This window comes from Somniosus microcephalus, unplaced genomic scaffold (genome assembly GCF_052327205.1).
Source record: "Somniosus microcephalus isolate GS21.2 unplaced genomic scaffold, FLI_Smic_1.0 unresolved_chr1, whole genome shotgun sequence".
In the NCBI taxonomy this organism is placed as follows: domain Eukaryota; kingdom Metazoa; phylum Chordata; class Chondrichthyes; order Squaliformes; family Somniosidae; genus Somniosus; species Somniosus microcephalus.
In genome coordinates this window covers 33,676,113-33,703,448 of record NW_028225179.1, presented here as the reverse complement: position 1 = coordinate 33,703,448, position 27,336 = coordinate 33,676,113, and the positions used below count along the sequence as shown (strand labels likewise).

Here is a 27,336-nt window from a genome sequence, read left to right as displayed (position 1 = left end):
AGGCTAAAGGGATCAAGGGATATGGGGAGAAGGCAGGGACCGGGTACTGAACTTGGATGATCAGCCATGATCTCATTGAATGGCGGAGCGGGCTCGAGGGGCCGAATGGCCGACTCCTGCTCCTATCTTCAATGTTTCTATGGAAGGGTGGCGAAGGCCACGGAGGGATTTGAACAGGAGCTTGGGATACTTTTGAAAATCGAGGCGTTGCCGGACCGTGAGCCAAAGTAGGTGAGCGAGTAACAGGGGGGGTGTCATAAATCTCATCCTCATAAAGAAACGACTCATGAAATAACACTAGACGGCCAGCTGGTGGCGCCGTCCAAGGAGTATAAATACTCGGGCGTGGGCCCCAGTTTACCAGGGACATTTTGTAAGACAAGGAACTAGTGAAGTACAACTAGACCTCCATGTTCTGAAACAAGTTGATTAAAGCCTTGCTTCATACTCAAACCAAATACGTAGTGAGTTTTATTACGTCAGGGGGTGATGGGCGAACGGGACTGGGTGCGAGTTAGGACACGGGGCTGCCGAGTTTTTGGATGAGCTCACGTTCACGGAGGGTAGAAGGGGGGAGGGCGGGCAGGAGAACGTTGGGTGTACCTACGTTCGCGTGGTGGAACAGCTCTTTAAACTTGTCGTCCCCGGCCTGGGTGTATTTCGTCCGGTCGAAGCCTAGCCTCCCGATACTCTGGAGTAGGTACAGCGCTGGCTCCATCTGTAAGACATGGGTCGCACCATCACAGGTTGGATTCTCAGCTTTCCTTTCAACTCGCCGCCATCGGACAACCCCCCCCCCTCCCCCAAATCCGGCAGCCCACCTGAACCAGCCCTGCTCAGAACCGTCACCACCCTCTTAGCTTTCCACATAGAAAACATAGAAACATAGAAGATAGGAGCAGGAGTAGGCCATTCGGCCCCTCGAGCCTGCTCCGCCATTCAATGCGATCATGGCTGATCATCCAAATTCAGTACCCTGTCCTTGCTTTCTCCCTATATCCCTTGATCCCTTTAGCCTTAAGAAATATATCCAACTCCTTCTTGAATATATTTAATGAATTGGCCTCTACTGCCTTCTGTGGTAGAGAATTCCACAGGTTCACCACTCTCTGGGTGAAGAAATTCCTCCTCATCTCTGTCCTAAATGGCTTACCCCTTATCCTTAGACTGTGACCCCTGGTTCTGGACTCCCCGACCATCAGGAACATCCTTCCTGCATCTAGTCTGTCCAGTCCTGTTAGAATTTTATAAGTTTCAATGAGATCCCCTCTCATTCTTCTAAACTCCAGTGAGTATAAGCCCAATCGACCCAATCTCTCCTCATACGTCAGCCTGGTGAATCTTCGCTGCACTCCTTCCATGGCAAGAACATCCTTCCTCAGATAAGGCGACCAAAACTGCACACAATACTGAAGATGTGGTCTCACCAAGACCCTGTACAACTGCAGCAAGACAGCCTTGTTCCTGTACTCGAACCCTCTCGCTACGAAGGCCAACATACCATTTGCCTTCTTAACCGCCTGCTGCACCTGCATGCTTACATAAATACTGTGGCAACAAGAGCAGGTCAGAGGCTGGGTATTCTGCGGCGAGTGTCTCACCTCCTGACTCCCCCAAAGCCTTTCCACCATCTACAAGGCACAAGTCAGGAGTGTGATGGAATACTCTCCACTTGCCTGGATGAGTGCAGCTCCAACAACACTCAAGAAGCTCGACACCATCCAGGACAAAGCAGCTCGCTTGATCGGCACCTCATCCACCACCTTAAACATTCACTCCCTCCACCACCGGTGCACCGTGGCTGCAGTGTGGACCATCTACAAGAGGCACTGCAGCAACTCGCCAAGGCTTCTTGCAGTATAATGTGGATAAATGTGAGGTGGCAAAAACAGGAAGGCAGATTATTATCTGAACGGCAGAATTTTATAAGTTTCAATGAGATTCCCCTCTCATTCTTCTAAACTCCAGCGAGTACAAGCCCAGTCGACCCAATCTCTCCTCATACGTCATTCCTGCCATCCCAGGTATCAGCCTGGTGAATCTTCGCTGCACTCCTTCCATGGCAAGAACATCCTTCCTCAGATAAGGCGACCAAAACTGCACACAATACTGAAGATGTGGTCTCACCAAGGCCCTGTACAACTGCAGCAAGACATCCTTGTTCCTGTACTCAAACCCTCTCGCTACGAAGGCCAACATACCATTGATGTCTTCACCGCCATCTTCAATCTGTCACTGGCCCAGGCAGTAGTCCCTACATGCTTCAAGACCGCTACCATTATTCCTGTGCCAAAACAAACGGCTGTGACGTGCCTGAACGACTATCGACCTGTCGCACTCACACCCATCATAATGAAGTGTTTCGAGAGACTGGTCCTGGCTCACATCAAAGCCAGTGTTCCCGCCTCTCTTGACCAACACCAGTTTGCCTATCGTGCAAACAGGTCAACGGAGGATGCAATCACAACTGCTCTACATTCTGCATTGAAACACTTAGATGGTAAAGAGACCGACATCAGAATGCTGTTCATAGACTACAGCTCAGCATTCAACACTATCGTCCCCAACAAGCTGGCCACCAAACACCACACTCTTGGCCTGAACACTTCCTTTTGCAACTGGACCCTGGACTTCCTAACAAACAGACCCCAGTCTGTCAAATTAGGTAACCACACCTCCCCCCCCATGACCCTGAACACGGGGGCCCCACAAGGATGTGTGCTGAGCCCCCTCCTCTACTCCCTCTTCACCCACGACTGTGTGGCTGTTCATGGTTCCAACACCATCATCAAGTTTGCGGATGACACCACGGTAGTAGGCCAGATCACCAACAACGATGAGTCAGCCTACAGGGAGGAGGTCCAGCATCTCGTGAAGTGGTGCGCCGATAACAACCTGGCCCTTAACACCAAGAAAACCAAAGAAATCATTGTGGACTTCAGGAAGTCTAAAGGCGGAAGACACACCCCCATCCACATCAATGGGGCTGTGGTGGAAAGGGCGGACAGCTTTAAGTTCCTCGGAGTCCACATCACGGAAGACCTCTCCTGGTCCCTCAATACCTCCTCTTTGGCGAAGGCCCAGCAGCGCCTATATTTCCTAAGGAGGCTGAAGGGATGTAACCTGTCACCCCTGATCCTCTCTAACTTTTACCGCTGCACAATAGAGAGCATCCTGACGAACTGTATCACGGTATGGTACGGCAGCTGTAGCTACTATGACCGGAAAGCCCTGCAGCGGGTAGTCAAAACTGCCCAACGCATTACCGGCACCCGGCTACCGACCATAGAGCACATATACCAGAAACGCTGTTTACGGAGGTCACGGACCATCATCAAAGACCCTACCCACCCCAGCCACAGTCTGTTCGCCCTCCTGCCATCTGGGAGACGCTACAGATGCATTCGCACCCGCACGACCAGATTTAGGAACAGCTTCTTTCCCAGGGCTGTCATCCTACTGAACTCCACAAATAAACTCTAAAGCCTGCACATCTGCCAATGCACTTTATTATGGTTATGTTTATGTTAATGTATTACAAGCCAAATGTATGTTGAATGTTTAAATGTCTTAATCTAAATGTACACTCTCGGGAGCCGCAAGCCTACATTTCGTTGTACTGCACTTGTGCACTAACAATGACAATAAAGTTGATGATTATTATTATTATTATTTGCCTTCTTAACCGCCTGCTGCACCTGCATGCTTACCTTCAGCGACTGGTGCACAAGGACACCCAGGTCTCGTTGCACTTCCCCTTCTCCCAATCTATTGCCATTCAGATAATAATCTGCCTTCCTGTTTTTGCCACCAAAGTGGATAACCTCGCATTTACCCACGTTATATTGCATCTGCCATGCTTCTGCCCAATCACCCAACCTGTCCAAATCATACTGTAGTTTCTCGGCATCCTCCTCACAACACACACACCCACCCAGCTTTGTGTCGCCTGCAAACTTGGAGATATTACACCTAGTTCCCTTGTCTAGATCATTAATATATATTGTGAATAGCTGGGGTCAAGGACCGATCCCTGCGGTACCCCACTAGTCACTGCCTGCCACTCGGAAAAAGACCCCTTTATTCCAACTCTTTGCTTCCTGTCTGCCAACCAGTTCTCTATCCAAGTCAATACCTTGCCCCCAATCCCATGTGCCTTAACTTTACACGCTAATCTCTTATGCGGGACCTTATCGAAAGCCTTCTGAAAGTCCAAATACACCACATCCACTGGTTCTCCCTTATCTATTTTACCAGTTACATCCTCAAAAAATTCCAGTAGATTAGTCAAGCATCTTAAAGGAGGGGAGAGAGTCAGAACAACACGTTGCGAGTGGGCAGGAGGCACTTAATGGTAGTGCAAATGGAACAGACTTCATAGGAGCATAGGACCAGGAGGAGGCCATTCAGCCCCTCGAGCCTGCTCCGCCATTCAATGAGATCATGGCTGATCTGCGACCTCACTCCATCTACCCGCCTTTGGCCCCCTATCCCTTTATACCTTTGGTTAACAAAAAATCTATCAATCTCAGATTAAAATTAACAATTGAACCCAGCATCAATTGCCGTTTGCGGAAGAGAGTTCCAAACTTCTACCATCCTTTGTGTGTAGAAGTGTTTCCTAACTTCACTCCTGAACGGTCTGGCTCTAATTTTTAGACTGTGCCCCCTAGTCCTAGAATCCCCAACCAGCGGAAATAGTTTCTCTCTCTCTACCCTATCTGTTCCCCTTAATGGCCCAGAAATTTGGGTCCCCGTGGGTCAGTACGCGCTGGGTACTCACGCGTAGGCCCAATTAAAGTGCCGGTTTCGTGCATGCACTGCGCATGCGCGGGAAACCGGAACTTCCGGTCCCTTAAAGGAAGGGGTACACAGGTCGAACGCGTGCGCCGGAGAGGCAGCGCGGACGCCTGGAACTTCCGTTTTTTTTGCAGGTTTCTCCGGGAGGGCAAGTCTCCAGGAGCTACGCTTATAAAAAGCAGTCGCAGGGCCTGCTTTTAACAAGGTAAGTGGTGAATTAAGTAAAATTAAAACATTTTTTCCACGGGTTTATTATTTTTAAATACTTCAAAGAAAGGTAAGTTTATTTTTAGCCCCGTTAGAAAGTGTCATAAATTTTTTCAAAAATTGAAATTATTGTTTAAAATAGTTATTTTATGTAATTTACAATTATTTTAAAAATGTGTTTTTTAAAAATTTATTTCAAGTTTTAGTTATGTTTTGGGGCTGAATTATATTCATAGATTTGACAGGTCTCCCCATCCCTTAATACCTTTGGTTAACAAAAATCTATCAATCTCAGATTTACATAAGAACATAAGAAGTAGGAGCAGGAGTAGGCCATACGGCCCCTCGGGCCTGCTCCGCCATTCAATCGGATCATGGCTGATCCGAACCTAGACTCACGTCCACTTCCCTGCCCTCTCCCCGTAACCCCTAATTCCCTTATCAGCTAGGAAACTGTCCATCTCCGTTTTAAATTTATTTAATGTTGCAGCTTCCACAGCTCTCTGAGATAGCAAATTCCATAGATTTACTACCCTCTGAGTGAAGAAGTTTCTCCTCATCTCAGTTTTGAAAGGGCAGCCCCTTATTCTAAGATTATGCCCCCTAGTTCTAGTCTCACCCATCAGTGGAAACATCCTCCCCGTATCCACCCGATCAAGACCCCTCACAATCTTATATGTTTTGATAAGATCGCCTCTCATTCTTCTGAATTCCAATGAGTAGAGTCCCAACCTACTCAACCTTTCCTCATACGTCAACCCCCGCATCTCCGGAATCAACCGAGTGAACCTTCTCTGAACCGCCTCGAGAGCAAGTATATCTTTTCTTAAATATGGAAACCAAAACTGCACGCAGTATTCCAGGTGTGGCCTCACCAGTACCCTGTATAACTGAAGCAAGACATCCCTGTTTTTATACTCCATCCCCCTTGCAATAAAAGCCAAGATTCCATTGGCCTTCCTGATCACCTGCTGTACCTGCAATTAACATTTGATCTGGGCGAAACTGTCTCCAATGACCGAAGGGTCGCTAACCAGAGGGCACAGATTTAAGGTGATTGGCAAAAGAACCAGAGGCCGAATGGCCGACTCCTGCTCCTATTTCTTATGTTCTTCTCTTCTCCTTCTTAGGCAGTCCCTCGGAACCGAGGATGACTTGCTTCCACATTAAAAATGAGTTCTCAGGTGACTGATGAGTCCAATGCGGGACCTACAGTCTCTGTCACAGGTGGGGCAGACGGTGGTTGAAGGGGCGGGTGGGTGGGGGTGCTTGGGTTGACGTGCGCACCTTGCGCTACCTGCGCTTGGCTTCCGCTTGCTCCCGGCGAAGAGACTCGAGGTGTTCGGCGCCTTCCCGGATGCTTCTCCTCCACTTTGTGCGGTCTTGGGCCAGGGATTCCCAGGTGTCGGTGGGGATGTTACACTTTTTCCAAGGAGGCTTTGAGGGTGTCCTTGAAGTGTTTCCTCTGCCCACCTGGGGCTGTCTTGCCGTGCCGGAGCTCCGAGTAGAGTGCTTGTTTTGGGAGTCTCGTATCGGGCATGCGAACAATGTGATCCGCCCATCGGAGCTGATTGAGCGTGGTCAGAGCTTCGATGCTGAGGATGTTGGCCTGAGCAAGAACACTGACGTTAGTGCGCCTATCCTGCCAATGGATTTGCAGGATTTTGCGGAGGCAGCGTTGGTGGTACCTCTCCAGTGCTTTGAGGTGCCTGCTGTACATGGTCCATGTCTCTGAGGCATACAGCAGGGCAGGTATCACTGCTGCTCTGTAGACCATGAGCTTAGTGCCGGGCTTGAGGTCCTGGCCTTCAAACACTCTCTTCCTCAGGCGACCGAAGGCTGCACTGGCACACTGAAGGTGATGTTGGACTTCGTCGTCGACGTCTGCTCTTGTTGTGACAGTAAGCTCCCGAGATTTGGAATGTGGTCCACGTTGTCCAAGGCCTTGTCGTGGATTTTGATAATCGGGGGGGCAGTACTGTGTGGTGGGGGCAGGTTGGTAGAGGACCTTTGTCTTACGGATGTTTAGTGTAAGGCCCATGCTCTCGTACGCTTCGGTGAAGGTGTTGACGATGGTTTGGAGTTCGACCTCCGAGTGAGCGCAGACGCGAAACACGAAAAGCAGAAGACAATCTATGATTTCCTCTCACAACTCTTCAAAGCCAGCCTGTTTATCTTGGAAAGCCGGTTCTCCCAACTTGGGATACAAGGAAGGCCGAAATAACAACAGAAAATGCTGGAAAAACTCAGCAGGCCAGGCAACATCCGTGGAGAGAAATTAGAGTCGACGTTTCGGGTCGAACCCTTTGTCAAGACTGGAAAGGCACAGGAAATGAAATAGATTAAAAGGCCGGGCTGGGAGCGAACGAAAGAGAAATGAAGAGACATTAAGAGGTATTCAAAACGAGACGAGATGGTGATAGGACTAGTGGAGACAAAAGACGGCTCTAGATTAGGTGTGAAATGTGCTGGCAGAATAGGAGACAGCTGCCATGTGGGAGAGAGAAAAAAAGGGGGAAGGGTCAAAACAAAGGTGTGGATAAAAAATAAGTAAAAATGTAATAGGGGCCGAGGTTATGGTCTGAAATTGTTGAACTCGATATTGAGTCCTGAAGACTGTAAAGTGCCTAATCGGAAGATGAGGTGCTGTTCCTCGAGCTTACGCTGAGCTTCCGTGGAACAATGCAAGAGGCCGAGTGCGGTGAGGTCCGAGTGGGAGTGGAGCGGTGAATTAAAACGACAGGCGACCGGAAGCTCGGGGTCCCCCTTACGGACTGAACGGAGGTGTTCCGCAAAGCGGTCGCCCAATCTGTGTTTGGTCTCCCCAATGTAGAGGAGACAATATAGAAATATAGAAGACAGGAGTAGGCCATTCGGCCCCTCGAGCCTGCTCCACCATTCAATGAGATCATGGCTGATCATCCAAATTCAGTACCCTGTCCCTGCTTTCTCCCCATATCCCTTGATCCCTTTAGCCTTAAGAAATATATCCAACTCCTTCTTGAATATATTTAATGAATTGGCCTCCACTGCCTTCTGTGGTAGAGAATTCCACAGGTTCACCACTCTCTGGGTGAAGAAATTCCTCCTCATCTCTGTCCTAAATGGCTTACCCCTTATTCTTAGACTGTGACCCCTGGTTCTGGACTCCCCGCCATCGGGAACATCCTTCCTGCATCTAGTCTGTCTAGTCCTGTTAGAATTTTATAAGTTTCGATGAGATCCCCTCTCATTCTTCTAAACTCCAGCGAGTACAAGCCCAATCGACCCAATCTCTCCTCATACGTCATTCCTGCCATCCCAGGTATCAGCCTGGTGAATCTTCACTGCACTCCTTCCATGGCAAGAACATCCTTCCTCAGATAAGGCGACCAAAACTGCACACAATACTCCAGATGTGGTCTCACCAAGGCCCTGTACAACTGCAGCAAGACATCCTTGTTCCTGTACTCAAACCCTCTCGCTACGAAGGCCAACATACCATTTGCCTTCTTAACCGCCTGCTACACCTGCATGCTTACCTTCAGCGACTGGTGCACAAGGATGCCCAGGTCTCGTTGCACTTCCCCTTCTCCCAATCTATTGCCATTCAGATAATAATCTGCCTTCCTGTTTTTGCCACCAAAGTGGATAACCTCGCATTTATCCACATTATACTGCATCTGCCATGCTTCTGCCCAATCACCCAACCTGTCCAAATCATCCTGGAGTTTCTCGGCATCCTCCTCACAGCACACATGCCCACGCAGCTTTGTGTTGTCTGCAAACTTGGAGATATTACATCTAGTTCCCTCGTCCCGGTCATTAATATATATTGTGAATAGCTGGGGTCCAAGGACCGATCCCTGCGGTACCCCACTAGTCACTGCCTGCCACTCGGAAAATGACCCGTTTATTCCAACTCTTTGCTTTCTGTCTGCCAACCAGTTCTCTATCCAAGTCAATACCTTGCCCCCAATCCCATGTGCCTTAATTTTACACGCTAATCTCTTATGCGGGACCTTATGGAAAGCCTTTTGAAAATCCAAATACACCACATCCACTGGTTCTCCCTTATCTATTCTACCAGTTACATCCTCAATCATACAAAGAAGACCGACTGGTAACCCTTAACTACCCAAGGTATCCAGCGTACAACTCTCCAGGATGTCCGACACCGCCCACGCACCGCCCCCCTCCCCCCATCCGCATTTACCTGGGAGGTATTGGTCACGGACAGGATACCACGCAGGGCAAAGGTCAGCGGCCCTTTCTGCACCAGCTCCTCGACCAGGCAGAGCATCACCTGGCAGGTTTCAGCCATGCAGTCCTGCACAAAGGAGAGGGAAACAGAACGAGGTGTTAGCGAGATGAGCCAAGAGCAAGATCCCAGGAGCCCAGGTATCTCGCTTATCTGCAGTTCAATCTCCCCACTCATGCACAGCACCCTAGGAACACAGGAACAGGAGGAGGCCATTCAGCACCCTGAGCCTGTTACACAGGAACAGGAGGAGGCCCATTCAGCCCCTTGAGCCTGTTACACAGGAACAGGAGGAGGCCCATTCAGCGCCCTGAGCCTGTTACACAGGAACAGGAGGAGGCCCATTCAGCCCCTTGAGCCTGTTACACAGGAACAGGAGGAGGCCCATTCAGCGCCCTGAGCCTGTTACACAGGAACAGGAGGAGGCCCATTCAGCTCCTCGAGCCTGTTACACAGGAACAGGAGGAGGCCCATTCAGCCCCTTGAGCCTGTTACACAGGAACAGGAGGAGGCCCATTCAGCGCCCTGAGCCTGTTACACAGGAACAGGAGGAGGCCCATTCAGCTCCTCGAGCCTGTTACACAGGAACAGGAGGTGGCCCATTCAGCCCCTCGAGCCTGTTACACAGGAACAGAAGGAGGCCCATTCAGCCCCTCGAGCCTGTTACACAGGAACAGGAGGTGGCCCATTCAGCCCCTCGAGCCTGTTACACAGAAACAGGAGGAGGCCATTCAGCGCCCTGAGCCTGTTACACAGAAACAGGAGGAGGCCATTCAGCCCCTCGAGCCTGTTACACAAGAACAGGAGGAGGCCCATTCAGCCCCTCGAGCCTGTTACACAGGAACAGGAGGAGGCCATTCAGCCCCTCGAGCCTGTTACACAGGAACAGGAGGAGGCCATTCAGCCCCTCAAGCCTGTTACACAGGAACAGGAGGAGGCCCATTCAGCCCCTCGAGCCTGTTACACAGGAACAGGAGGAGGCCATTCAGCCCCTCGAGCCTGTTACACAGGAACAGGAGGAGGCCCATTCAGCCCCTCGAGCCTGTTACACAGGAACAGGAGGAGGCCCATTCAGCCCCCTCGAGCCTGTTACACAGGAACAGGAGGAGGCCCATTCAGCCCCTCGAGCCTGTTACACAGGAACAGGAGAAGGCCCATTCAGCCCCTCGAGTCTGTTACACAGGAACAGGAGGAGGCCCATTCAGCCCCTCGGGCCTGTTACACAGGAACAGGAGGAGGCCCATTCAGCCCCTCCAGCCTGTTACACACGAACAGGAGGCCCATTCAGCCCCTCCAGCCTGTTACACACGAACAGGAGGAGGCCCATTCAGCCCCTCGAGCCTGTTACACAGGAACAGGAGGAGGCCCATTCAGCCCCTCCAGCCTGTTACACACGAACAGGAGGAGGCCATTCAGCCCCTCGAGCCTGTTACACAGGAACAGGAGGAGGCCCATTCAGCCCCTCGAGCCTGTTACACACGAACAGGAGGAGGCCCATTCAGCCCCTCGAGCCTGTTACACAGGAACAGGAGGAGGCCATTCAGCCCCTCGAGCCTGTTACACAGGAACAGGAGGAGGCCCATTCAGCCCCTCCAGCCTGTTACACACGAACAGGAGAAGGCCCATTCAGCCACCTCGAGCCTGTTACACAGGAACAGGAGGAGGCCCATTCAGCCCCTCGAGTCTGTTACACAGGAACAGGAGGAGGCCATTCAGCCCCTCGAGCCTGTTACACAGGAACAGGAGGAGGCCCATTCAGCCCCTCGAGTCAGTTACACAGGAACAGGAGGGGGCCCATTCAGCCCCTCGAGCCTGTTACACAGGAACAGGAGGAGGCCCATTCAGCCCCTCGAGCCTGTTACACAGGAACAGGAGGAGGCCCATTCAGCCCCTTGAGCCTGTTACACAGGAACAGGAGGAGGCCCATTCAGCCCCTCGAGCCTGTTACACACGAACAGGAGGAGGCCCATTCAGCCCCTCGAGCCTGTTACACACGAACAGGAGGAGGCCCATTCAGCCCCCTCGAGCCTGTTACACAGGAACAGGAGGAGGCCCATTCAGCCCCTCGAGCCTGTTACACAGGAACAGGAGGAGGCCCATTCAGCCCCTCGAGCCTGTTACACAGGAACAGGAGGAGGCCCATTCAGCCCCTCGAGCCTGTTACACACGAACAGGAGGAGGCCCATTCAGCCCCTCGAGCCTGTTACACACGAACAGGAGGAGGCCCATTCAGCCCCTCGAGCCTGTTACACAGGAACAGGAGGAGGCCCATTCAGCCCCTCGGGCCTGTTACACAGGAACAGGAGGAGACCCATTCAGACCCTCGAGCCTGTTACACACGAACAGGAGGAGGCCCATTCAGTCCCCTCGAGCCTGTTGCACAGGAACAGGAGGAGGCCCATTCAGCCCCTCGAGCCTGTTACATAGGAACAGGAGGAGCCCATTCAGCCCCTCGAGCCTGTTACACAGGAACAGGAGGCGGCCCATTCAGCCCCTCGAGCCTGTTACACAGGAACAGGAGGAGGCCCATTCAGCCCCTCAAGCCTGTTACACAGGAACAGGAGGAGGCCCATTCAGCCCCTCGAGCCTGTTACACAGGAACAGGAGGAGACACATTCAGCCCCTCGAGCCTGTTACACAGGAACAGGAGGAGGCCATTCAGCCCCTCGATCCTGTTACACAGGAACAGGAGGAGGCCCGTTCAGCCCCCTCGATCCTGTTACACAGGAACAGGAGGAGGCCCGTTCAGCCCCCTCGAGCCTGTTACACAGGAACAGGAGGAGGCCCGTTCAGCCCCCTCGATCCTGTTACACAGGAACAGGAGGAGGCCCATTCAGTCCCCTCGAGCCTGTTACACAGGAACAGGAGGAGGCCCGTTCAGCCCCCTCGAGCCTGTTACACAGGAAGAGGAGGAGGCCCATTCAGCCCCTCGAGCCTGTTACACAGGAACAGGAGGAGGCCCATTCAGCCCCTCGAGCCTGTTACACAGGAACAGGAGGAGGCCCATTCAGCCCCTCGAGCCTGTTACACAGGAACAGGAGGAGGCCCATTCAGCCCCTCGAGCCTGTTACACAGGAACAGGAGGAGGCCCATTCAGCCCCTCGAGCCTGTTCCACAGGAACAGGAGGAGGCCCATTCAGCCCCTCGAGCCTGTTCCACAGGAACAGGAGGAGGCCCATTCAGCCCCTCGAGCCTGTTACACAGGAACAGGAGGAGGCCCATTCAGCCCCTCCAGCCTGTTACACACGAACAGGAGGAGGCCCATTCAGCCCCTCGAGCCTGTTACACAGGAACAGGAGGAGGCCCATTCAGCCCCTCGAGTCTGTTACACACGAACAGGAGGCGGCCCATTCAACCCCTCGAGCCTGTTACACAGGAACAGGAGGAGGCCCATTCAGCCCCTCGAGCCTGTTATACAGGAACAGGAGGCGGCCCATTCAACCCCTCGAGCCTGTTACACAGGAACAGGAGGAGGCCCATTTAGCCCCTCGAGCCTGTTACACAGGAACAGGAGGAGGCCCATTCAGCCCCTCGAGCCTGTTACACAGGAACAGGAGGAGGCCCATTCAGCCCCTCGAGCCTGTTACACAGGAACAGGAGGAGGCCCATTCAGCCCCTTGAGCCTGTTACACAGGAACAGGAGGAGGCCCATTCAGCGCCCTGAGCCTGTTACACAGGAACAGGAGGAGGCCCATTCAGCTCCTCGAGCCTGTTACACAGGAACAGGAGGAGGCCCATTCAGCCCCTTGAGCCTGTTACACAGGAACAGGAGGAGGCCCATTCAGCGCCCTGAGCCTGTTACACAGGAACAGGAGGAGGCCCATTCAGCTCCTCGAGCCTGTTACACAGGAACAGGAGGTGGCCCATTCAGCCCCTCGAGCCTGTTACACAGGAACAGAAGGAGGCCCATTCAGCCCCTCGAGCCTGTTACACAGGAACAGGAGGTGGCCCATTCAGCCCCTCGAGCCTGTTACACAGAAACAGGAGGAGGCCATTCAGCGCCCTGAGCCTGTTACACAGAAACAGGAGGAGGCCATTCAGCCCCTCGAGCCTGTTACACAAGAACAGGAGGAGGCCCATTCAGCCCCTCGAGCCTGTTACACAGGAACAGGAGGAGGCCATTCAGCCCCTCGAGCCTGTTACACAGGAACAGGAGGAGGCCATTCAGCCCCTCAAGCCTGTTACACAGGAACAGGAGGAGGCCCATTCAGCCCCTCGAGCCTGTTACACAGGAACAGGAGGAGGCCATTCAGCCCCTCGAGCCTGTTACACAGGAACAGGAGGAGGCCCATTCAGCCCCTCGAGCCTGTTACACAGGAACAGGAGGAGGCCCATTCAGCCCCCTCGAGCCTGTTACACAGGAACAGGAGGAGGCCCATTCAGCCCCTCGAGCCTGTTACACAGGAACAGGAGAAGGCCCATTCAGCCCCTCGAGTCTGTTACACAGGAACAGGAGGAGGCCCATTCAGCCCCTCGGGCCTGTTACACAGGAACAGGAGGAGGCCCATTCAGCCCCTCCAGCCTGTTACACACGAACAGGAGGCCCATTCAGCCCCTCCAGCCTGTTACACACGAACAGGAGGAGGCCCATTCAGCCCCTCGAGCCTGTTACACAGGAACAGGAGGAGGCCCATTCAGCCCCTCCAGCCTGTTACACACGAACAGGAGGAGGCCATTCAGCCCCTCGAGCCTGTTACACAGGAACAGGAGGAGGCCCATTCAGCCCCTCGAGCCTGTTACACACGAACAGGAGGAGGCCCATTCAGCCCCTCGAGCCTGTTACACAGGAACAGGAGGAGGCCATTCAGCCCCTCGAGCCTGTTACACAGGAACAGGAGGAGGCCCATTCAGCCCCTCCAGCCTGTTACACACGAACAGGAGAAGGCCCATTCAGCCACCTCGAGCCTGTTACACAGGAACAGGAGGAGGCCCATTCAGCCCCTCGAGTCTGTTACACAGGAACAGGAGGAGGCCATTCAGCCCCTCGAGCCTGTTACACAGGAACAGGAGGAGGCCCATTCAGCCCCTCGAGTCAGTTACACAGGAACAGGAGGGGGCCCATTCAGCCCCTCGAGCCTGTTACACAGGAACAGGAGGAGGCCCATTCAGCCCCTCGAGCCTGTTACACAGGAACAGGAGGAGGCCCATTCAGCCCCTTGAGCCTGTTACACAGGAACAGGAGGAGGCCCATTCAGCCCCTCGAGCCTGTTACACACGAACAGGAGGAGGCCCATTCAGCCCCTCGAGCCTGTTACACACGAACAGGAGGAGGCCCATTCAGCCCCCTCGAGCCTGTTACACAGGAACAGGAGGAGGCCCATTCAGCCCCTCGAGCCTGTTACACAGGAACAGGAGGAGGCCCATTCAGCCCCTCGAGCCTGTTACACAGGAACAGGAGGAGGCCCATTCAGCCCCTCGAGCCTGTTACACACGAACAGGAGGAGGCCCATTCAGCCCCTCGAGCCTGTTACACACGAACAGGAGGAGGCCCATTCAGCCCCTCGAGCCTGTTACACAGGAACAGGAGGAGGCCCATTCAGCCCCTCGGGCCTGTTACACAGGAACAGGAGGAGACCCATTCAGACCCTCGAGCCTGTTACACACGAACAGGAGGAGGCCCATTCAGTCCCCTCGAGCCTGTTGCACAGGAACAGGAGGAGGCCCATTCAGCCCCTCGAGCCTGTTACATAGGAACAGGAGGAGCCCATTCAGCCCCTCGAGCCTGTTACACAGGAACAGGAGGCGGCCCATTCAGCCCCTCGAGCCTGTTACACAGGAACAGGAGGAGGCCCATTCAGCCCCTCAAGCCTGTTACACAGGAACAGGAGGAGGCCCATTCAGCCCCTCGAGCCTGTTACACAGGAACAGGAGGAGACACATTCAGCCCCTCGAGCCTGTTACACAGGAACAGGAGGAGGCCATTCAGCCCCTCGATCCTGTTACACAGGAACAGGAGGAGGCCCGTTCAGCCCCCTCGATCCTGTTACACAGGAACAGGAGGAGGCCCGTTCAGCCCCCTCGAGCCTGTTACACAGGAACAGGAGGAGGCCCGTTCAGCCCCCTCGATCCTGTTACACAGGAACAGGAGGAGGCCCATTCAGTCCCCTCGAGCCTGTTACACAGGAACAGGAGGAGGCCCGTTCAGCCCCCTCGAGCCTGTTACACAGGAAGAGGAGGAGGCCCATTCAGCCCCTCGAGCCTGTTACACAGGAACAGGAGGAGGCCCATTCAGCCCCTCGAGCCTGTTACACAGGAACAGGAGGAGGCCCATTCAGCCCCTCGAGCCTGTTACACAGGAACAGGAGGAGGCCCATTCAGCCCCTCGAGCCTGTTACACAGGAACAGGAGGAGGCCCATTCAGCCCCTCGAGCCTGTTCCACAGGAACAGGAGGAGGCCCATTCAGCCCCTCGAGCCTGTTCCACAGGAACAGGAGGAGGCCCATTCAGCCCCTCGAGCCTGTTACACAGGAACAGGAGGAGGCCCATTCAGCCCCTCCAGCCTGTTACACACGAACAGGAGGAGGCCCATTCAGCCCCTCGAGCCTGTTACACAGGAACAGGAGGAGGCCCATTCAGCCCCTCGAGTCTGTTACACACGAACAGGAGGCGGCCCATTCAACCCCTCGAGCCTGTTACACAGGAACAGGAGGAGGCCCATTCAGCCCCTCGAGCCTGTTATACAGGAACAGGAGGCGGCCCATTCAACCCCTCGAGCCTGTTACACAGGAACAGGAGGAGGCCCATTTAGCCCCTCGAGCCTGTTACACAGGAACAGGAGGAGGCCCATTCAGCCCCTCGAGCCTGTTACACAGGAACAGGAGGAGGCCCATTCAGCCCCTCGAGCCTGTTACACAGGAACAGGAGGAGGCCCATTCAGCCCCTCGAGCCTGTTACACAGGAACAGGAGGAGGCCCATTCAGTCCCCTCGAGCCTGTTACACAGGAACAGGAGGAGGCCCATTCAGCCCCTCGAGCCTGTTACACAGGAACAGGAGGAGGCTCATTCAGCCCCTCGAGCCTGTTCTGCCATTCAGTCAATTCGTGGCTGACCTGCGACCTCACTCCATCTACCCGCCTTTGGCCCACATCTCTTCATACCTTGGGTTACCAAAAATCTATCAATCGCCGATTTAAAATTAACAATTTACCCCCAGCATCGACTGCCGTTTGCGGAAGAGAGTTCCAAACTTCTCCCACCCTTTGTGTGTAGAAGTGTTTCCTAACTTCACTCCGGAAAGGTCTGGCTCTAATTTTTAGACTGTGCCCCCTCGTCCTAGACTCCCCAACCAGCGGGAATAGTTTCTCTCTCTCTACTCTATCAGTTCCCCTTAATATCTTTAAAACTTCGATCAGATCAACCCCTTAACCTTCTAGATTCCAGGGAACACAACCCTAGTTTGTGAAATCTCTCCTCGTAACTTAACCCTTGGAGTCCAGGTATCATTCTGGTAAACCTACGCTGCACTCCCTCCAAGGCCGATACATCCTCCCTAAGGTGTGGTCCCCAGAACTGCTCCCAGTGCTCCAGGTGTGGTCTAACCGGGGTTTTGTACAGCTGCAGCATAACTTCTACCCCCTTGTACACTAGTCCTCTAGATATTAATCTCCTCGCACAGCCCATGTACACTCTCCCCTATCATGGACTCTACCCATCCATTTAATCTCCTCCCACAGCCCATGGACACTCTCCCCTATCACAGACTCTACCCACCCATTGAATCTACTCCCACAGCCCATGCACACTCTCCCCTATCATGGACTCTACCCATCCATTTAATCTCCTCCCACAGCCCATGGACACTCTCCCCTATCACTGACTCTACCCACCCATTTAATCTCCTCCCACAGCCCATGTACACTCTCCCCTATCATGGACTCTACCCACCCATTTAATCTCCTCCCACAGCCCATGTACACTCTCCCCTATCGCGGACTCTACCCACCCATTTAATCTCCTCCCACAGCCCATGGACACTCTCCCCTATCACAGACTCTACCCACCCATTTAATCTCCTCCCACAGCCCATGGACACTCTCCCCGATCACAGACTCTACCCACCCATTTAATCTCCTCCCACAACCCATGTACACTCTTCCCTATCATGGACTCTACCCACCCATTTAATCTCCTCCCACAGCCCATGTACACTCTCCCCTATCACAGACTCTACCCACCCACTGAATCTCCTCCCACAGCCCATGTACACTCTCCACTATCACGGACTCTACCCACCCATTTAATCTCCTCCCACAGCCTGTGTACACTCTCCCCTATCACAGACTCTACCCACCCATTTAATCTCCTCCCACAGCCCATGGACACTCTCCCCTATCACTGACTCTACCCACCCATTTAATCTCCTGCCACAGCCCATGTACACTCTCCCCTATCACGGACTCTACCCACCCATTTAATCTCCTCCCACAGCCCATGTACACTCTCCCCTATCATGGACTCTACCCACCCATTTAATCTCCTCCCACAGCCCATGGACACTCTCCCCTATCACAGACTCTACCCACCCATTTAATCTCCTCCCACAGCCCATGTACACTCTCCCCTATCACAGACTCTACCCACCCATTTAATCTCCTCCCACAGCCCATGGACACTCTCCCCTATCACTGACTCTACCCATCCATTTAATCTCCTCCCACAGCCCATGTACACTCTCCCCTATCACAGACTCTACCCACCCATTTAATCTCCTCCCACAGCCCATGTACACTCTCCCCTATCATGGACTCTACCCACCCATTTAATCTCCTCCCACAGCCCATGTACACTCTCCCCTGTCGCGGACTCTACCCACCCATTTAATCTCCTCCCACAGCCCATGTACACTCTCCCCTATCACTGACTCTACCCACCCATTTAATCTCCTCCCACAGCCCATGTACACTCTCCCCTATCACTGACTCTACCCACCCATTTAATCTCCTCCCACAGCCCATGGACACTCTCCCCTATCACGGACTCTACCCACCCATTTAATCTACTCCCACAGCCCATGTACACTCTCCCCTATCACGGACTCTACCCGCCCATTTAATCTCCTCCCACAGCCCATGTACACTCTCCCCTATCACGGACTCTACCCACCCACTGAATCTCCTCCCACAGCCCATGGACACTCTCCCCTATCACGGACTCTACCTGTTGTGTATGTAACCTGTTCCACCTTAAGAGAGCTTAAGCCTGTTCCACCTTAAGAGATGTACTACTTTCTCAGGCTGCTGTAGACGTAACACCGGGGGTGAACACACCGGTATATAAGCACTGTGCAGTAATCTTGTATTCAGTATAGTCCCTACCTCCAACCAGTAAAGACCTGTTTTATTGTTACTCATTAGTCTGTGTCTTAATTAACTAAATAATTCACAGACTTAACACTGGCGACGAGTCAGGTTCTTACCCTGCGGCAGTTATTCCACGGCGGTTGAAGAGAGGTTTCAAACCACACCACCCCACTGGAAGCGACAGGCATTAGGACCCTCAAGCCTCCATCAGCTTGTGAACCGGAGTAGAAGACAGGGCTGGGGGAAGACAGAGGTACAGGGCGATAGCGATCGGCAGATAAGGGCCGGGCCGCTTTGAAGTGAGGGGCGCAGCCGGGCCATCGATCGCAACCACCGATAAGGGCCGCACTCGGGCTGAAAGGGCAGCGGCTGCAGAAATTGAAGACGCGAGAGCCGCGGTGAAAAGCGCGGGCCATCGATCGCGATCGGGAGATAAGGGCTTTGGAGTGCGAGGCGCAGCCGGGCCATCGATCGCAAGCACTGATAAGGGCCGGGCCGCTTTCAAGTGCGAGGCGCAGCCGGGCCATCGATCGCATCCGCTGATAAGGGCCGCACTCGGGCGATCGCGGCGAAGATAAGGGCCGCACTCGGGGGCTGAAGGGAGACGGCGTCGGGGGACGGGTGAAGACCGCCAAGCGCGGGAAAACCGCCATTTTGTGGGCGGAGGACGACGGCAAGAGCGGGAAGCCGCCATCTTTGATAACAAGTAAAGAAAATAAAATCTGAGAAATTGCAAATCTACAATGCCTAAACACGGGAATATTAGCACCTTTGATGGTGACCTCGAAGATTGGGCCATATATGTTGAAAGAGTAAAAAATTATTGTAAGGCCAATAAAATTCGTGACCAAGATAAAGCTCGAACATTATTAAATTTAATGGGTGCGAAGACATACGGGCAATTGAAACACCTGTTATCACCAGATGAACCGCCGGATAAGACGTTCGATGAGATTGTTACTGTCCTGAAAGATCATCTAAACCCCACGCCGCTGATGCTAGCGGAACGATTTAAATTTTACGACAGAAGGCAGCTACAGCATGAAAGCAATGCTGAATATTTGCTGGAATTGCGTAAATTAGCGAAATATTGCCAGTTTGGAATGGGACTGACAGATGCACTACGAGACAAAGTTGTGTGTGGTTTATTTAAACAGGTCTTTACTGGTTGGAGGTAGGGAATATACTGAATACAAGATTACTGCACAGTGCTTATATACCGGTGTGTTCACCCCCGGTATTACGTCTACAGCAGCCTGAGAAAGTAGTACATCTCTTAAGGTGGAACAGGCTTAAGCTCTCTTAAGGTGGAACAGGTTACATACACAACACTACCCACCCATTTAATCTCCTCCCACAGCCCATGGACACTCTCCCCTATCATGGACTCTACCCACCCATTTAATCTCCTCCCACAGCCCATGTACACTCTCCCCTATCACGGACTCTACCCACCCATTTAATCTCCTCCCACAGCCCATGGACACTCTCCCCTATCACGGACTCTACCCACCCATTTAATCTCCTCCCACAGCCCGTGGACACTCTCCCCTATCACGGACTCTACCCACCCATTTAATCTCCTCCCACAGCCCGTGTACACTCTCCCCTATCACTGAATCTACCCACCCATTGAATCTCCTCCCACAGCCCATGGACACTCTTCCCCTATCATGGACTCTACCCACCCATTTAATCTCCTCCCACAGCCCATGTACACTCTCCCCTATCACGGACTCTACCCACCCATTCAATCTCCTCCCACAGCCCATGTACACTCTCCCCTATCACTGACTCTACCCACCCATTTAATCTCCTGCCACAGCCCATGTACACTCTCCCCTATCACGGACTCTACCCACCCATTCAATCTCCTCCCACAGCCCATGTACACTCTCCCCTATCACTGACTCTACCCACCCATTTAATCTCCTCCCACAGCCCATGTACACTCTCCCCGATCACTGACTCTACCCACCCATTTAATCTCCTCCCACAGCCCATGGACACTCTCCCCTATCATGGACTCTCCCCACCCATTTAATTTCCTCCCACAGCCCATGGACACTCTCCCCTATCGCGGACTCTACCCACCCATTTAATCTCCTCCCACAGCCCATGTACACTCTCCCCTATCACGGACTCTACCCACCCATTTAATCTCCTCCCACAGCCTGTGTACACTCTCCCCTATCACTGACTCTACCCACCCATTTAATCTCCTCCCACAGCCCATGGATACTCTCCCCTATCATGGGCTCTACCCACCCATTTAATCTCCTCCCACAGCCCATGTCCACTCTCCCCTATCACTGACTCTACCCACCAATTTAATCTCCTCCCACAGCCCATGTACACTCTCCCCTATCACGGACTCTACCCACCCATTTAATCCCCTCCCACAGCCCATGGACACTCTCCCCTATCATGGACTCTACCCACACATTTAATCTACTCCCACAGCCCATGTACAGTCTCCCCTATCATGGACTCTACCCACCCATTAAATCTCCTCCCACAGCCCATGGACGCTCTCCCCTATCACGGACTCTACCCACCCATTTAATCTCCCACAGCCCATGGACACTCTCCCCTATCACGGACTCGACCCACCCATTTAATCTCCCACAGCCCATGGACACTCTCCCCTGTCGCGGACTCTACCCACCCATTTAATCTCCTCCCACAGCCCATGTACACTCTCCCCTATCACTGACTCTACCCACCCATTTAATCTCCTCCCACAGCCCATGTACACTCTCCCCTGTCGCGGACTCTACCCACCCATTTAATCTCCTCCCACAGCCCATGGACACTCTCCCCTATCACGGACTCTACCCACCCATTTAATCTACTCCCACAGCCTGTGTACACTCTCCCCTATCATGGACTCTACCCACCCATTTAATCTCCTCCCACAGCCCATGTACACTCTCCCCTATCACTGACACTACCCACCCATTTAATCTCCTCCCACAGCCCATGTACATTCTCCCCTATCACGGACTCTACCCACCCATTTAATCTCCTCCCACAGCCCATGGACACTCTCCCCTATCACGGACTCTACCCACCCATTTAATCTCCTCCCACAGCCCATGTACACTCTCCCCTATCACGGACTCTACCCACCCATTTAATTTCCTCCCACAGCCCATGGACACTCTCCCCTATCACGGACTCTACCCACCCATTTAATCTCCTCCCACAGCCCATGTACACTTTCCCCTATCACTGACTCTACCCACCCATTGAATCTACTCCCACAGCCCATGTACACTCTCCCCTATCACGGACTCTACCCACCCATTTAATCTCCTCCCACAGCCCATGTACACTCTCCCCTATCACGGACTCTACCCACCCATTTAATTTCCTCCCACAGCCCATGGACACTCTCCCCTATCACGGACTCTACCCACCCATTTAATCTCCTCCCACAGCCCATGTACACTTTCCCCTATCACTGACTCTACCCACCCATTGAATCTACTCCCACAGCCCATGTACGCTCTCCCCTATCATGGACTCTACCCACCCATTTAATCTCCTCCCACAGCCCATGTACACTTTCCCCTATCACTGACTCTACCCACCCATTGAATCTACTCCCACAGCCCATGTACACTCTCCCCTCTCATGGACTCTACCCACCCATTTAATCTCCTCCCACAGCCCATGTACACTCTCCCCTATCATGGACTCTACCCACCCATTTAATCTCCTCCCACAGCCCATGTACACTTTCCCCTATCACTGACTCTACCCACCCATTGAATCTACTCCCACAGCCCATGTACACTCTCCCCTCTCATGGACTCTACCCACCCATTTAATCTCCTCCCACAGCCCGTGTACACTCTCCCCTATCATGGACTCTACCCACCCATTTAATCTCCTCCCACAGCCCATGTACACTCTCCCCTATCACTGACTCTACCCACCCATTTAATCTCCTCCCACAGCCCATGTACACTCTCCCCTATCATGGACTCTACCCACCCATTGAATCTCCTCCCACAGCCCATGGACACTCTCCCCTATTATAGACTCTACCTGCCCTCTCCTCCCGGTTTCTGCTGTCTGGGAAAGGGGGGCCCTGTTCACCCTTCCCCTCATCATTGATTCCTTTCCGCCACTCGACCTCACACTCCCCACCCTCCTGGCCTCTTCCCATGCAACCGTCAGGAGGCGCGACCCCTGACCTTCGGCAGTAAATCACACGTAATTCCCTGCTTGGACCCCGACTATCTCTCCGCTCCCCACTCCCCACCCCGCAACCGCCCCAATCCGCATCGACCCAGCCACCATCGCGGAATATTTAGCCTCTTACCTTGTCAGTCTGGTTCACCTTGGACCCGGCGACCCCTGCGCGCCCTCTGACCTTCCCCTGGACGTCACAGCGAGTACGATTGGTCGGCGCCTGGCAGAGGGGCGGAGCAGAGAAGCGAGCGTGAAGGGTGAAGGAACATGGCTGGCAACCTACGACCCCCCCCCACCCCCACCCCGTGGGTGTCATCCGCCAAACTCCCACCTTCCCGCCCGCTACGCGCGCCCCCCCTCCCCCCGCCGCATGCCGTGTGGCGGGCGGTCATTTTGAGCACAGCGCGATCCCACAATCGGCAAGAGTGTACGAATTGATGGAGCGAGGGATGAAGGGAGAGAGAGAGAGGGAAGGAGGAAATAAAAAAAGGAATGAAGGAATTAAGGGGGGGGGTTGGTCAGTGAAGGGAGAGAGAGGGAGGGAGGAGGGAGGAGGGAGGGAAGGAGGGAGCGAGGGAGGGAGAGAGGGAGGGAGGGAAGGAGGGTGAGAGGGAGGGAGGGAAGGAGGGAGAGAGGGAGGGAGGGAAGGAGAGAGGGAGGGAGGGAAGGAGGGAGAGAGGGAAGGAGGGAGGGAGGGAGAGAGAGCGATGGAGGGAGGAAGGAGGGATGGAGGGAGAGATGGAGGGAGGGAGGGAGAGAGAGGGAGGGAATGAGAGAGATGGAGTGAGGAAGGGAAGGAGGGAGGGAGGGATGGAGGGAGGTTGGGAGGGAGGGAAGGAGGAACTGAGGTGCTCCCTCAGTACTGCCCCTCCGACAGTGCGGCATTCCCTTAGTACTGCCCCTCTGACAGTTTGGCGCTCCCTCAGTACCGCCCCTCCGACAGTGCGGCGCTCCCTCAGTACTGCCCCTCCGACAGTGCGGCACTCCCTCAGTACAGCCCCTCCGACAGTGCGGCACTCCCTCAGTACTGCCCCTCCGACAGTGCGGCGCTCCCTCAGTACTGCCCCTCCGACAGTGCGGCGCTCCCTCAGTACTGCCCCTCCGACAGTGTGGCGCTCCCTCAGTACTGCCCCTCCGACAGTGCGGCGCACCCTCAGTACTGCCCCTCCGACAGTGCGGCGCTCCCTCAGTACTGCCCCTCCGACAGTGCGGCGCTGCCTCAGTACTGCCCCTCCGACAGTGCGGCACTCCCTCAGTACTGCCCCTCCGACAGTGCGGCGCACCCTCAGTACTGCCCCTCCGACAGTGCGGCGCTCCTTCAGTACTGCCCCTCCGACAGTGCGGCGCTCCCTCAGTACTGCCCCTCTGACAGTGCGGTGCTCCCTCAGTACTGCCCCTCCGACAGTGCGGCGCTCCCTCAGTACTGCCCCTCCGACAGTGCGGCGCTCCCTCAGTACTGCCCCTCCGACAGTGTGGCGCTCCCTCAGTACTGCCCCTCCGACAGTGCGGCGCTCCCTCAGTACTGCCCCTCCGACAGTGCGGCACTCCCTCAGTACTGGTAAATGGAGAGTGTCAGCCTATATTATGGGGCTCGAGTTTCTTGAGTGTGTGGGGGGGTCGAACCCACGACCTACTGACTCAGGGGCAATGGGAGGGAAGCAACAATTTGTGACCCTTTGATCACTTACTGGTCAGATCGGGATTCACAATCTCCAAAAGTAATGGAAGAAAACTGGAGGCTCCCGATTGACAAGGAGAATTCACCTGACGTCAAGTTGTGTACAGGGGTGATTGGGCAGTGATCAGGAGCAGGAACGCTGGTTATTCCCTGGCTCCTGAACCCAGGGGCGCTCAGTCCAATTGTAGGCCCCCTGCCCTCGGCTAACACAGCCCTAGGCCAAGAATGGAGCCTGGGCCTTTCCTGCTCCTGCGCCTGCGGCCGAGGCACCTGGAGCGGGCTGGGATTCACCCGCTCACCTTTTCTGTCGTCACTCCCGAAACGTTCCAGAGAAGCCGGTGTCCGAGTCGCTCGGGAACGATGAAGGTGATCGACACCGGCAACGGCCGTCGTCCCAGATTCTCAACCTGTGGCGAAAGACAAGGCGTTGGGTCAGGACCAGAGCGGGAGCGGAGAATGAGAGGGAGGGAAAGAGAGAAAGAGAGGGAACGAGACAGAGAGAGAGAGACAGAGAGAGAGACAGAGAGCGAGAGAGGGAGAGAGAGGGAGAGGACCATAAAGAAGTATACCCTCAGTCAACTAGTCCTGGGACTCAGTGAAGTAACTACTAACACTACTAACAATAACCAGCCCCAGGACAGTGACAGCGCAACACAAAGAATTCAACCCAACACAATCGTCGCTAAGCAAAAGGAAAAATATCTGTCATATTGGGCAGAAACAACAAAAACCCAAAGCAAACTCAATTGCTACTTGGCCCTAAACAGACAATACAACATGGCGGATTACCTGACCATGGTAAAAGATAGCAAACTGAGAAAAACCTTGACAATGTACAGACTTAGTGAACATAGCCTGGCGATCGAAAAAGGTAGACACAGGCAGACCCGGCTACCAAGAGAGGACAGGATATGCTCTCACTGCAGTCAGGGAGTGGTGGAGACAGAGATGCACTTCCTCACAGCTTGTAGAAAATATCAGGGCATAAGGGAGAATTTCTACCCAAAATTCACAAAAATATGCCCGGAATTCAGAAATTTGAATGACGACCAAAAACTCCCATACCTACTAGGGGAAGAGAGAAATTGTGTAACCTTAGCGGCACACTATGTTACAGCTTGCCATAAACAGAGGGACAACCATTAAATCTAAGAAAAGAGTATATACAAATTATATGAATGTATATTTATACACTCAGGGATATATTTGTTTATACACTGCATGGATAGATCTGTATTATTGTGTTCAACCATGAATGTTTTTCGATGCTTTGGCAACATAAGATGTACCTTGTCATGCCAATAAAGCGATTTGAATTGAATTGAATTGAATTGAATTGACAGAGAGAGAGGGGGAGAAAGAGAGAGAGACAGAGAGAGAGAGAGAGAGAGAGAGACAGAGAGAGAGAGAGACAGAGAGAGAGAACAAGAGGGAGAGACAGAAAGAGAGGGAGAGAGAGAGAGAGAGAGAGAGACAGAGAGAGAGAGAAAGAGAGGGAATGAGAAAGAGAGAGAGAGACAGAGAGAGAGAGAGAGAGACGGAGAGAGAGACAGAGAGAGAGAACAAGAGGGAGAGACAGAAAGAGAGAGAGAGAAAGAGAGAGAGAGAGACAGAGAGAGAGAAAGAGAGGGAATGAGAAAGAGAGAGAGAGACAGAGAGAGAGAAAGAGAGGGAATGAGAGAGAGAGAGAGAGACCGAGCGAGAGACACAGCGACAGAGAGAGAGACAGAGAGAGAGAGAGACAGAAAGGGAGAGATAGAAAGAGAGGGACCGAGAGAGAGAGGGAGAGAGGGAATGAGAGAGAGAGAGAGAGACAGAGACAGAATCAGAGAGAGACAGAGAGATTAAGGACAGTATTAGATCCAAAAAGGAGTCATATAAAGTTGCCAGAAAAAGTAGCAAGCCTGAGGATTGGGAGCAGTTTAGAGTTCAGCAAAAAAGGACCAAGAGATTGATTAAAAGGGGAAAAATAGAGTATGGGAGCAAACTTCCAAGGAACATAAAAGCAGACTAAAAGCTTCTACAAGTATGTAAAAAGAAAAAGATTAGTGACGACAAATGTAGATCCCTTACAGTCAGAAATGGGAGAATTTATAATGGGGAACAAGGAAATGGCAGAGCAATTAAACAAATACTTTGGTTCTGTCATAGAGTCAAAAGGGGGGAGAATTCAGTTGGTAGCGCCACCCGTTAGCGCCTTAAGAGGGCGCAAACCAACTAGCGCCCGGGCGCGGCGATATCTGCGCCTCTCGCGAAATTGAGCGGACATTTTGCGGCGGCGCTAAACAATACGGCCCGATCTCTTACGCCCGACGGATCGTGACGTCATTCGAGAGTGCAACGCCCTTGGGGCGCCCCGGACCGGAAATTCAGTGGCGCCCCCCTCCTTTCCGCCTGGCGCTACCAACGACAGGTTGACTGGAACGCTTCCCAGTCGCTGTGGGGCTGGGCGGTGGGGGCGCTATTTAAAGGGGGCCTCTTCCTGGCTTTTGTTGGGTAGCCATTTTTGCACCACTTGTTCTAAGAGAGAGAGAGAGATTTGGAGAGAGACAAAGAGAGAAAGAGAGACTTCTGCATTGAGTCAACGCTGTCTGAGGTAGTTTTGGCTTCTGACCATAACTTTGCAGGAACTTTGCTTTTTGACCTTCATAACTTTGATTGCCCAGATACTATGGGGGCTGCAATGGATGGGAACGTCGTCCTTCTCCATCACATTCGGAGGGCACAGAGACGCAGAGAGAGAGTGGCAATCATGGCCAGACGGAGGAGGGCCAACAGGCCTCGGTACAGGAGACCTTGCCCTCCCAGGGTTTTTCGCCAACAGTTCTCCTACATTAATATGTCTGAGGAGCAGTGTTTGCGAAGGCTGCGATTCAGCAAGGAGATGGTCACTGAGCTCTGCCACCTGC

General features: G+C 53.4%; 1 protein-coding gene across 1 annotated transcript in view; it reads right to left on the bottom strand.

Moving 5' to 3' along the window:
• LOC147094578 (integrin alpha-M-like) overlaps positions 1-27,336 on the bottom strand; it is a 151,337-nt gene that overhangs the window by 26,087 nt on the left and 97,914 nt on the right. Inside the window, exons 15-18 of the mRNA XM_085974408.1 lie at positions 24,727-24,834; positions 22,880-22,969; positions 9,203-9,316; positions 608-718 (exon numbers count right to left, since the gene is read on the bottom strand). Coding sequence (XP_085830534.1) covers positions 608-718; positions 9,203-9,316; positions 22,880-22,969; positions 24,727-24,834 — 423 coding nt within the window. The remainder of the gene's footprint in view (positions 1-607; positions 719-9,202; positions 9,317-22,879; positions 22,970-24,726; positions 24,835-27,336) is intronic.